The sequence below is a fragment of the Lepidochelys kempii genome, chromosome 1 (assembly GCF_965140285.1).
Source record: "Lepidochelys kempii isolate rLepKem1 chromosome 1, rLepKem1.hap1, whole genome shotgun sequence".
Lineage (NCBI taxonomy): Eukaryota > Metazoa > Chordata > Testudines > Cheloniidae > Lepidochelys > Lepidochelys kempii.
The window spans coordinates 271,358,779-271,372,118 of NC_136380.1; the positions used below are offsets into that span (position 1 = coordinate 271,358,779).

At 40.4% G+C, this 13,340-nt stretch overlaps 2 protein-coding genes across 6 annotated transcripts in view; one reads left to right on the top strand and one right to left on the bottom strand.

Moving 5' to 3' along the window:
* EEA1 (early endosome antigen 1) overlaps nucleotides 1–6,139 on the top strand; it is a 136,419-nt gene extending 130,280 nt beyond the window's left edge. For 4 of the 5 annotated variants that reach the window (XM_073327558.2, XM_073327559.2, XM_073327560.2 and 1 more), the window contains one exon: nucleotides 314–6,139. In XM_073327558.2, coding sequence (XP_073183659.1) covers nucleotides 314–436 — 123 coding nt within the window. In that variant the 3' untranslated portion in view covers nucleotides 437–6,139. The remainder of the gene's footprint in view (nucleotides 1–313) is intronic. The other variant, XR_012156717.2, reaches the window with a different exon arrangement.
* A 2,000-nt stretch (nucleotides 6,140–8,139) lies between these two features.
* PLEKHG7 (pleckstrin homology and RhoGEF domain containing G7) overlaps nucleotides 8,140–13,340 on the bottom strand; it is a 57,312-nt gene continuing 52,111 nt past the window's right edge. Inside the window, exons 15-16 of the mRNA XM_073338129.1 lie at nucleotides 12,450–12,547; nucleotides 8,140–8,247 (exon numbers count right to left, since the gene is read on the bottom strand). Coding sequence (XP_073194230.1) covers nucleotides 8,140–8,247; nucleotides 12,450–12,547 — 206 coding nt within the window. The remainder of the gene's footprint in view (nucleotides 8,248–12,449; nucleotides 12,548–13,340) is intronic.

A 13,340-nucleotide genomic window follows, 5' to 3' on the forward strand; every position in this document is an offset into this window, starting at 1 on the left:
AGGGTAAAACTTTCAAGTAACTCTTAAATCCCATTAAAAGTAATTTAGGAGGCTACGAGTCCTTAAAAGTCAATGAGACTTAGGCTCCTAAGCTACTTAAACACTTCTGAAAATGTTACCCTTATGCTCTTTAGAGATGGAGTTGTATATAAATCCAAAGTGCCACTTAACCCCCAGTGTTAATAATTTAAATGCACATCTGAAATTAAAAAATGTAATTGATCTGATACTTTATGTAATAATTTCTTTTCATGTACTGTGCCCACTATACAGTATTTGACAATTCAGTATTTGTTGTTTTCATCTTTCACAGCATCACTGTAGACACTGTGGAAATATCTTTTGTGCTGAGTGCTCCGCAAAGAATGCCTTAACTCCTTCTTCTAAGAAGCCTGTCCGTGTCTGTGATACTTGTTTTAACGACTTACAAGGATAACTGATTATCTCAAATGGCACTTAACGTTACGCTAGAATTAGAATTTCTGTTGATGCACTTCGTACAGCACTCAGACTACTATTCAGTTTGAACAATGATTGTAACACTTGCAAAATTTAGTATATTTTAAAATGTTTTATTGATACTAAGTAAAACTATTGTATTTTTTGTGAGACAGGCTCAGATCATCCTCAGCTTATTGCCATTTACCCAGGAAAGAGCTTTTATGTCTAAGTTAGGAACACCCAGTTATTTGTAAATAAAGTTTAAACAGAGAAGTAACAATGTATTTTTTTAATCTTTAATTTTTGTGTTCAAAAGAAACGTGTATGTGATATTGCAGTTTTTGTTTCTTTCAAAACAGTAAGTTGCAAAAATTTGCAAGGATTTTGTGTATCAAATATTGCTGTTTCAGTGGCATAATTACATTTTAATTGTTGCATTTGATTGCATAACTACCATACTTTTAAATCCCCTAGTAATTTCTTCAGGAGTTTTTCTCCTCTCTTGCTCTTGAATTTTTCTCTCTAAGGCTCCAATCCTGCAATAGTGGCAAACACCTGTACCCACATGGAACCCCGCTGACCTGCATGTGGCTCTGTGTGAACACAGCAGTCTGGCCACATAGAGCTTATTGCAATATCAGTGCCTAAATCATTGCCCAACTACAGCATTTGGATATTGGAGTACCTTTACATGTACTGTAAGGTACTAGCATTTGTACAGACAAGCTTGATTTAGTTGGGGATTGGTCCTGCTTTGAGCAAGGGGCTGGACTAGATGACCTCCTGAGGTTCCTTCCAACCCAGATATTCTATGATTCTATGAAGCTAGAAACAGGACTGCAAGTTTGGCTTCTGTTCTAGGAATGTTGCATAAAGCTCTCCCATATTGATTGATAGATTTGTTGAATAGAATATAACTTTCCAGATTTTCTTATCTGTGGACATATACAAAAAATTATCCTCAGTTCTATTCTTTTTCTTTCCCTACTAACCATAGAAGCCCTTAAAGGTCCTTGGTTGGTCTTTGAGGAATACCCAGCTGTCCTATGCTAGGTTTCCTACTAATGACCTATATTCGGAGACTCCAGCATTTTATCTGATCTATTCTTCTTGTCCCCCACATTAACTGGAAGAGGTTGGGATTATTCTATCCCTAACTGACTTGGTCTTTCCACTGCTTCTCCTGAACCTGTGGTGTTTGTATTTTTCTTAATCCTGGGTCTTTCTTGGTACAATAGTTTCATGATTTGGTCTGCTCAGAATGGTGGTTGAAACTGCTGCTGTTTTAGTTATATACAAAACAGTCAGACTTAATTAAGAAGTGAGGATACGATTTTAGACTCCGTTACTGTCATATTTTTTCTCCCTACTTGTGCTGGAGCAATTTAAAAAGCAATGCATATATGTACCTTTCTTTGTTGTGTAGGCAGAAAAAGTAAAATGTATGTACCTGTAATTTTTCCTTCTCTGAAGTGGGCTCCTGCTGCTCTATGATCCATTGCAACTGGGTTATTCCTCATCATGTTCCAGACCCATTGCCTCTCTAGCTCCCCTGCTAACTGCCCAAGGTAAAAAGACTAAAAGTTCTAATGAATAAATATTATGAAAGATTAGCCATCTTCATTCATGCCATCTTATCGAAGACATGAATTAACAACCTCAGAAATGGTAGACAGGTTTCAGAGTGGTAGCCATGTTAGTCTGTATCAGCAAAAAAAACGAGGAGTACTTGTGGCACCTTAGAGACTAACAAATTTATTTGGGCACAAGCTTTCGTGGGCTAAAACCCATTTCATCGGATGCATGCAGTGGAAAATACAGCAGGAAGATATATATACAATATGGTACGCATGAAGGGAAGTGGAAGGAGAAAAATTAATTGCACCTCTGCCTGTGGATTCCAGCGGTCATTGGTAAGAAAAACAATTGGCTGGTGTAGTGCAAAGGCAGGTGAGGTAAAACACACTGACCTAAAGGAGGCTAGACAGGAAAGAGAAGGTCTACTGGCACTGGTAAGTTAGCAGAGAGAGGCCATGCTACATAAACCACATGTGAAGGAGCTGAAAGGTGGAATATAGTCAGTGCTCAGAACCCTCAGGCTGCCCTGCTCTAGTGGTGACTGGTAATAAGTATGGTGAATCTGAGCCATTGGAGTGGGGATTTTTTTTAACTGTAGTTTTTTAACTGTAGGAGTCAGAACTGCCCTCAGAGAGAGGGGGCTGACAGAACCATTGATGGGGAAGGGCTTCAGGATGCCAAGCACAAGAAGAACTGGCTAAGATCTTTTCTGGAACAACTGGGCCAAAGCAGTCTGAAAGGAGTGAGAGGTCCTGCCCCATGGGATTTTCCTAACCCTCTGACTAACTGGCTGGAGATGCTCCTTGACACCATATTTCAACCCAGTCAGAACAGAAAAATGGCCAAGGACCTCTGACTTGTTGCTCTCAAATACCAGGTCCTGCTGATGAATTTCTGCCCCACATAAATTAAGGCTTGCCTGCCACATTTCTGCTGTTGGAGTCAGCCCTTGCTGCTATGTTGCACCTTGGCCTGGAGTTCTGAGTAGTCTAGGACCACTGGCTTGGAGATCCTGCTGAGACAGCTTCTGTTGCTGCATTTCTGCACCAAACAGCTAAAGCTGTATGCCACATTTTTGTACAGGTGGGAGGCAATACAGTAGTGTGTAGCTGGTCTGAGCAGGAGCTCCTTTGATCTTAGCTGCTACGTTGCTATGTTTTCTCCTCCAGTGCTGGTTTCCTGCAGACTCCTGTTTTCCAAAGATCCTTCATCTACTAGGGGCACCAAGGAGAAAGAGAAAAATAAAAAATTATAATGGAAAAAAACTCCAACCTGGAGATAGAAAGACCTGGAGGAAGCACCTGTTAGAGTTAGAGACTCAGTCACTTTTCTGAGAGAGAGATGTGTGGGGTTCTTTTTGTTTTATTTTGTTTTTTAAAGATAATCCTCCTGCCCAAACCCAGTTCTTGGAAGATGCAGACTGATCCAGTTGTAATGGATCCTGGAGTACCAGGTGCTCATTAGGGGGAATAATTTTGTCACTCTTTGAATGACTTAGACTATTGAGATCATCTCACTGGAAAATCTTTTCTTAGTGAAGCAGGAAAAGATTTTTGGGGAAAAAAATGTGAAGTAGCTTTTTGCAGATTATTGCCAAAAACAGTTGATTGCCATTTGCCAACCTGTTGCTTGACATAAAAGAAGTGACCCCTAACGCAGAATATTCTCCGGAGCACAGTAGGGGCCCCAAGAAACTCAAGTACTTTCTAGTTTGTTAATGTAACTTAAATGCAATATGGGAATACATGCTTCTTACAACATTTGAAATTTATGAAAAATACCTGGAGATAGAAAGGAAAATGCTGGAGCTTAAGATCAGAAGGAAAATAAAAATTGTCTAGAATGACGAGTGAAAGCTCTGTTATGACACTAGGATTGGAAGAGGTTGGGAACTGATGAATTAATTCATTGCAACCTCCAAAAACCTCTGGAGGAGTAGGAAATAGCATTGTCACTTGCACTATGCACTTTTTTCTTTCTAGCATAACTGAATATAATATACAGTAAATGGAATGGCAATTTTGAATGCATACATGTAGTAATCAATCCACAGTGGGAGATATTTTTAGCTGGATTTCTCCTTGAATTATATAACTCCCCTTCGTTGTTAAGGGGAGTTGCACTCATAATTGCTCTGCACCCTAGGGAAGCATAACCCAAGGACACACATAACAAAGGAATGGACATGGTCTTTAAAAAGCACGGCTGTGTTTATAAAGCTGTATCTTAAGATTTCAAATGAGATATGAATTTTACATATTTAAAAAAAAAATCATGCCAATCAGTTTTCATTCTCCAAGTAGGAACTCTTGTACTCACCTTAGGTTATAGGGTAAGTCTGAAACTAACACATACATACAGTTACAGCAGAAGTCACTAAATGGTTTGCTTTTCAGAAATAGTAATAACAGAAAAGTAAAATTCTTGTAGAGAAAAGTACCTTTATTTGTCAATCCCCCCTCCCCTCTGGGGAAGGGGTCTAAATAAAGCAATTTGCATTTTTAGAGAGAGAAAACATAACACACCACTTTACATTAAGATTTTAAGAAAACAAAGAGATTTGCTAGTAGGTAACATTAACCATTTCTGCCTTTGTCCACAGCATACCATATAATACTATGCACTCATCATACAGCAGGTTCATGAGTATCTTTTCACTGGATTACATAGAGTACATTTGAAGATATTAAATGGGAAAAAACTCTGATGTTAAGCCTCTCAGAAGAGTGTTGTTTTAGAAGCAAAAAATTTAGTGAAGTTTCCTCCCCCCCCCAAAAAATTTAAAAATAAAATCCCAGTCTTTTTTAAATGCCTTTTGGGGTGGGGGGTTAGAGGGGTGAAGAGAGTGGCTTGTGGAGAATATGTTCATTGTTTATATGTCAACAGGCCAGTGCTGGCCGGTCCAGAGCTCCTGCTGTTGGCTCTATTGCAAAGTACTTTGTTGTATCACCTTGTTAAATCCCAACTCCTGGCACCAAAGGGATATTACAAGACTGTCTCACTGAGTTAGTGAATACCGGAACTTTTTATAGAAATGTGTCCAAAATGCTGCTTGTATAGGATTTGTCACTTTTGTAAGAAAATAAAATAAAATAAAAAAAAAATCCAGCCCACCACTCGATGCCATATATGATTTTATTTAAACTACCTCTCAGTGTGTAATTCAACCAAGTAGTCCAGTTTAATAGGGGTTCCTCACTGTAGTGTTATGTAACAGTTATAGAGACTGCCAAATTTGCAAGTTGTCTGTCACCAAAAAAAAATTTAGTCTTTTAGTCTTTTTGCATATGCTTAAACAGTATCCACTAATTTCTAATTATTGTAGTCGGTCATTCTTTTTTACCTCTGTAGTTTTAATCCTACAACTCTAGCTGTTGGAGGGGAAATAAATCACTACCACAAACTTTCACAGTTATGGTCTGTTGGGTTACAACAGTTGTATAGGGAGCTTTGTCATAGCATCATCCACTAATTAATCCACTCTTAATTTAGCCTTTTTTTCCACAATACTCTAGATATGAACTTCATGAATAGATTTCTTTAATGGACGCGTGCTACAAATTATATTGCCTTGTTTGTCTCTTTTCTGAATTTTAATGATCAGTTTATTATCATTGCAGATGTGAATATTGGGCATAAAATTGACTAATTTTCTGTGTAATTGTATAAAATAGAATTGAAAAAAAGCTTTATGTTTTTAACCCACTATTTAGAGATAATGTGTTACGTTTGCCTTATGATGCAGTTTTACCTACGGAACACTGCACTTCTTTTAAACTGGATCATACACTCATAATGGGCATACTACAAAACTTATGTATGTGTAGATAGACTTTGCATGAACATTTTTTCATCAATTTGATTTTTAAGTCTTACTTTCAGTGTTGTGTTTACTAATTGTGATCATGTAGTTGTGCCTTACGTTGTGAAAGAGTTTAGTCCAGTATGCACTGCAATTCCTAAACTCTGCAATTGGGTGGTGACTAAAGTTGTGGACAAGAAAATGATACCATGCATCAACTAATTCTGTGTAAAGTATGATGGACAGATGCTTGTTGAAATGTTACTTTTGTTTTCTAATCTGTTAAAGGAATGATAATAAAATTAGATCTTTCTAATAGACCATTTTTGTAATTTTCACACTTATCTTGTAACTAGAGAGCACACTTGGCTTTGCAGTTTCTTGCTCCTGGAGGAATTGCCAAGAAACTTTTCACTATTGCAAGGAGGTGATAAGGGCCATTATTTACTCAATTTCAACATTCACCAATTTCATTTAGAGTGATTTGCTTTTCCCCTCTATCTCAAAATCTGTCTCCACACTCAGTTACTTGAGGTGGCTGTTGTGTTATTTTGGACATTGGCTGAGTAGTGTGTAGCAGTCAGTCCCTTCTGTCATTGACAGTGTTACCTTTATATTATGTCCAGTGTAGTCTGTATTGCTCTGGCATGAGTGAGGGAGGCTCAAAGTCTGCTTCCTAGTCTAACAAGCATCTTTTACTTTGCACCTGAACACCCTTTTGTAGGTCTGTCTTCACTGCATTGTTATCACACTCAAGTCTAAGCACCAAGGTTATCCCAGTTCAGGTGTAAGCAGCCACATTGCAAAGCCATACCTAAATTATTGTCTCCTCATTGGTGCTGCACAAACCCATGTGAGGTGCTAGGACTTCTGGGATCATATCCCATGGTTCTTAGTGCTGCATTAAGCTGAGCAGCTCTGATTGTTTCCTAGTGAATTGTGGGAGAACTTGTTTGTCCTTCTGGGCACGGGGTTGGGGAGGGGGGAGACACTGGAGGACTATCAGCACTCAAGTGATGGAGTCTGAGTCCTCATTGGAAAGCGGGTGAGTTACCAGCACAGGTGTAAGCAGCACTTGGACTTCAGCATGTAACTCAGGACAGGCCTGCTAGCCCGGGTGTAGAGCCAGCACCACACTGTGTAAGAGCGTTTTGTGTGTGGACAGCAGCTAGGGTAGGGGTAATACCCCACTAAGAGTCTGAGTTAACACCATAGTGAAGACAGCACTAAAACTGATGGTTTCTACTGAAAATTTTATATCCTGGGGTTGAATATTCAAATTCTTCTACACACTCATAATCAGCATTGTATATATAGTCTACGTAGTCATCAGTAGAGCCCCGTGAATTTCTTCTTATGTGATATATAATTTTTCATTTTATATTATTTTTTAGAAACTTCTTGTTTTGTTTTATCCATTCTTCCCCCATGGCCCTGGGGGCAGGGCTTGCAGATCAAGGCCACCCTGCCCTCATCCCCCAGTGGTGTCTCCTGTCCTGTGAGGCTGGGGCCTAGATTCCTGCTCCAGGTGTTGCAGTCGGGTGTTTGTGGTTGCAGTGTCACTCACATTTGGCCCAGCTGCCTCTCCATCATCATGTCAGAGGGGTGATAGGGCCAAATTTGAGTGAGTGGCATTTTATTTCGTTTTATTTCATATTTGTGAAACAGAAAATAACATGGGGCTCTAATTTTCAGTATGATCCTGTAATCCTTCCTCATGCTTACACTGAGTCCCGTAATCTGGTGCTGAGTAAATCTCAAATATACTTTTACATTCTGCAGCTGTTTGAATGTAAACCCTGTAGGTACTTTGCCTCCTTATAATTTATCTTAAGAAACTGATCCTGTGTAGCATGTAGATATGTTGGTTATATCCTGAATGCTTGGTTTGACCACTGAAATATTGAGTCACACTGAACTATCTTAATCCAAAGTGAAATCTGAAATGAAATTGAGCTGTCTAAGAAAGGTAAGAAGTAGCCATCCAAATACCAAAGTCTAATCACTGATTGAGGTACAATATTGAAGACAGAGAGCTCTGACAACTCTAGAACAATACATTATCTTTGGGAAAACCACCCATGTGAGGTCTGTTGACCAATTTAGCCAAAGTGAGATGCCTTGACATTTATTCTTTCTTCAGGTAAAAAGACCTCTTGTGCTCCACTTTGGACAAGATGCACCATGTACAGCCTCCAACCAGTCAGGTCATAGGGCCATTGTTATCAGAAACTAACAAGGATTGTTAAAATAAATAATTTTGTTATCACCATGTAGACTGGCTTCAACCTAGATCTGTCAATTTCGTATATACACAATTAAATTTCAGAGGATTCAGCTGGCAAACAGAAAAAGGAACTTTTCTGAGTTTCATGTCTGTTGGCATAATTGGAGACCGCAGTTTCTATCTCTGACATCCATGTTTTCTGTAAGAGGAAAAATAATGCTTGATAAACCCTGAGGTCCTAAAAAAGTTTTAATAACTAAGATACCTGAACTTTTAGAGTCTTGAATCTATAAAAATACATTGTACAGTATTTGATGGGGCACCTTCTCATAGCTTACCTCTAGAAGAGAAGGTTGATTTATGTCCATAAATTGTTCCATAAACCTGGGATCCAGATTCTCCAGTCTGGCTCAGGGCATATTATGCTGCATAAGTGGTGCAAAGTGGCCTTAAAACAACCAAAATCTCTGTGGACAGGGAAACTCTCTGCCGCCTCCTGCACCACCTATCTCCTCACCCCCATCATTGGAGAAGGAACTCATGATCCTTCAAAACTCATGATCCTTCATTAGACTGAGGTCTGGTACAGACCTTATGCCAGAGTAGACCCCCTGCTATCCTCATTTATTCCAAGGCCATTCACTCAAGTAGTCACACAGTGGAGAATCAGGACCAGAATTTTGTTTAGTAACACAAATAACTTTTCTATGATCCAAAAATAGGTACTTTCCACTGTTGATTAGCCTATATGTGCAAAGAGTGGAGCATAGGTAACAATATCAAGCAGATAAAGGGCAGAACAAAATTGAAGCACAATCCAAGTTCAGTTCAATTACCATGCAGTCTCTAGCTTTCCCATAGAAAACATGATTGAGAAGCCAGAGTGTAATATTCCCAGCTGGGCTTCTAACTGCGCTGTAGTGCAGAGATGACCCTGGTCATATTTGTAGATGGTGTCTTCTTACCCATGGGCAACAGACAGTGTTCCTTGTTAATACTGTTACTCTATGACTATCCTAGCACTTGTGTTGGTAAAACTTACGTCACTCAGGGGTGTGAAAAAACACCCTGGACTGACCTAAGTTACACTGACTAAAGTGCTGGTGTGGACAACACTATGTCGATGGGAGAGCAGTGCTCTGAAGATCCATAACGGAGAGCATCTGTCCCTGCTGGTGCAGATGGTGAGAGTCTCAGGGACCTAATGGACTCCTCACTGCTCCAGGACACCAAATGAAAAGTAATACTCAGAAATGTCTCTTCCCACCTGGATGGCCAGGAGGCTAATAGCTGAGCTCCTGTGTCCTATTGGCTACAGACCTAGCCATGACTGTCTGCATTCATCATCTCCAGAGTCAGACAGAGTAGCACCGTATTCAGGGAAGACAACTGGCAAAAAAAACCAAAACAACCCAGCCATACCTCTCAATCTTCAATCCAACCAGTGTTTGACATAAGCAATCAAAATGTGTGGCAAGAAGCCAAACTGTGTTTTATTGCATACTACACCATGATTGATAGGTTCTATAGTTAAAAGCATTTTAATCTGTTTTTAAGGAGGTTTTCTCACTGGATGAATTAAATAAACCTGTTTTAAAAATAGGAAAACAACTGCAGTCATGTGCAACTCTAAGGAACCCGCATATAAGTCATGAACAATGTTTGAATACTGGATCTTTTCTATTTCTAGCACAGACCTCTAACTTTTGATCTAAGGGAGTAATGGTTATCTTGTCCATGGAGCAGCCAGAGGGGGGAGGAGGAGGGTGAGAGACGCACTTTGAAGTGGGTGATTGTGACAGGGGACACTCACCTCTCATGAGCACCTCCTGTCAGGTGCGAACCTGCACATTCACTCTCTGCTCCCAGCGCCCCCTGACAGCTGTTAACCTTATCAGGTGGGTCTTCAGTGGCCCAGCCCTCCGGTCAGGTCACACACAATCAAATGAACAAATAAACCCTTTCCAAGGGGAAAAAAAAAAAAGTCCAACAGGGCCTATCCCTGTGCCCTGGTTGGTATTTGCAGCCCTGTCTCTAGGCTCAGTTCTCAGCCCTTCTGGGCTAGCTTTAGGCCCCTCCCTGCCGAGGTATGGAGCAGTGCCCACAGGGCTGTCTCCCTGGAGACATCAATTCTTCTCGACCCAGCTCTCCAGACAGGTTACTCCTTCAAGGTCAATCCCCTTCCTGGGGTAACAGAGTTCAACAAAGGGTTAGTACTCTACAGGGTCATCAGCCATGTCCTAAAACCCTTTAAATTCCAGCTTTGTGCTTGGGCTTCTACATGAAACGTGTCCCCTTCTCGGGGCTTTGGCCACTCCGCCAATAGGGGGGGACCCTGGCCCACCCACTACTCCAGGTCCCAACCCAGGGACCCAACAAATAGCAATCACATGTTGCTTCCTTTAACTCCATTGTTGCTGCTGTTCCTTGAGCCATTTCCCACGTAACCCCTTCCTCTTCACCCTTACCTCAGGCCTGAAGTGCTCAACTCCCTTCCTTCCTCACAGCATGCCAGTGCCACCAGAACCTGTCTTCTGGTTCTCACTTGAGCACTAACAAGGGGGCACCTTCCTTACTCCTCTGGTCCTGCCAGAAATTGACCTGCTCAGCCCTGCAGCTCTTTTTAACTGTGCCTGCTTCACTCTGATTGGCCGCTTCCCTGCAGTCTCTCTAGGCAGACCTGGAGGACCCACCTTCACTGCTTCTTTTCCTCAGACAGGGTGTGGCAGGATCACAAAGTCTCCAGCAGAGGGCCTGGTACACCCTGTCACAGTGATACAGCTGTGTGCTACGCAATAGTGAAATGTTGGGTTCAGGATTCTTGGGCTTAATTCCTGGCTCTAGGAGGAAGGGTGTGATCTCGTGGTATGGGTCAAAAAAGCCAACCAAATAGACTGGGCAGAGCCTTTCTGATGGGCAGAACAGCTGTGCGAATGAGACTTAGTCTGCCATATGAGAGACTTGGATTCTACTCCTAGCTCTGCCAAAGTTACTTTGTGCAACTTTTCCATGAACTTATCTCTTGCATTCTCATATGTCTGTTGAATGTCGTCTGACTGCACTGTGCAGGAGCACAGGGAGCCTGATTTAGCAGTAACGTGGAACATCCTGCAAAATCCAGTAAATCTAAGAGCTGTCCTCAGCTGCTTCAGGATGCAGTAGCCTTTTCTGAATAGGACAGGTCAATGAGAACATATCACTCTGGTGCTCCATGCAGTGTACTGGCTCTCTTTGAAGTGCCCCAGATACTTCAAGATCCTGATCTACAAAGTTGTTAGAGGATCGCAGACAGTGTTTTTATTCTGAGACCCACAATACCAGCTGTAAACATTAGGGCCCTGTGGCTTAGCTAGTTGAAAATTGTGCTGATCGTGAAGTGCATAAATGGGGCCAGCTCATTTCACAGAGGACCCCAAAATACTCTCCAATGCAATCTACCTTTTAAAAAGAATGTGGAACTGAAAGACAATGTGTTGTTGCATTATTATTAACCTATAATAAAGATGCTGTTTAATATCAGGATTTTAGTGCTCAAACATATGTTGCAGGACTCGGAGAAGATGGAACTAAACTGGAACACTGCCAATGTTGGAAGGCTAAGTATTGTAGCAAGACTGTAACTACTTTAAGAACCTATTTCAGATGTGAGCCAGTGACTTAGAAGTAGAAAGGGTATATTTATTGCCTTGCCCTGGGGCACTCTGTCTACCATGTTCTGTATTTTTAAGCATTAGTGTTATTTGAAAGTCTCATTTTATTCTTCCGGGTGCTAATGAATGAAATACAACATATAGAACCAATCTTTTATGTTCCATGAAGCACCTAGTCCACATTTAGATGCTGCAAATAAATAATAAAATGTAATAGTCTATTACTCAGAATTCAGGCTGGTGTGCAGATGAAGGGGAACTTACATACTTTTGGAATCAAACTCTTGGAGACAGATCCGTTTTCATACCATACCCACTGGTATGTAATTGCAATCGTTTTATAAATGTATATAATAATATATATGCAAAAATAATAATATACATTTTCAAACTGTGGTGTGGGGCAATTAGACTGACAAATGTCAGTTTTATGGTCTCATTATTACATAAAAATTGTTTTAGTTTTTGGGAATGGCTCAGTTTCTTGATTCCAGTTATGCAAGAATTGAACTTTAAAAAGTCAGAATTTGAAAAGCTAGTATGTGACCTGCTGGAGGTCCTCACTTAAAATCAGTACATGGGTACTGTAATTACGAACTCTATAACATGTGCAATGATTTGTTTTAGGGAAGAGAGTAAATCAGGTTATATTTCTGTCAGACATAGTTGCTTAAAGTAAAATTCTCTTTAGAAGAGATCTTTCCCTTGATAAATGTAATTTTAAAAAGGTCTCATAAAATACAGGACTTACTTTGACAGTCTCTGTTTGTGCTTGTAGAAGGAAGACTCCGATGCACTGTTGATATCTATTTTCATGTTGTATTACAAAAGCATTTCGCAGCCCAAGGACTATAAAACAAAACAAAACAAATGAAAGAACACACACAAAGTAAGCCATTTTATGAAAATCCCATCAGATTGATTCATTATATATCAATCGTATCTTTGTTTCTCCTTGGAAAATCAGCTTTTCTGATTGCGTATTAGAGAAACACATGCTGGCAGTTTGAATTTTATGTTATGAAAAAAAATAGCCTCAAATAATTTCAAAAAGTTAGTTCTGCAATTAGCTGATTTTGAGTCTTGTTCGGGGGAAAATGGTCTATGAGACGTTGTCAAGGTTCCTTCCCCACTCTGAACGCTAGGGTACAGATGTGGGGACCTGCATGAAAAACCTCCTAAGCTTCTCTTTACCAGCTTAGGTCAAAACTTCCCCAAGGTACAAAATATTCCACCCTTTGTCCTTGGATTGGCCGCTACCACCACCAAACAAATACTGGTTACTGGGGAAGAGCTGGACACGTCTTTCCCCCCAAAATACTTCCCAAAATGTTGCACCCCACTTTTTGGACAAGGTTTGGTAAAAAGCCTCACCAATTTGCCTCGGTGACTACAGACCCAGACCCTTGGATCTTAAGAACAATGAACAATCCTCCCAACACTTGCACCCCCCCTTTCCAGGGAAATGTTGGATAAAAAGCCTCACCAATTTGCATAGGTGACCACACACCCAAACCCTTGGATCTGAGAACAATGAAAAAGCATTCAATTTTCTTACAAGAAGACTTTTAATAGAAATAGAAGTAAATAGAAATAAAGAAATCCCCCCTGTAAAATCAGGATGGTAGATACCTTACAGGGT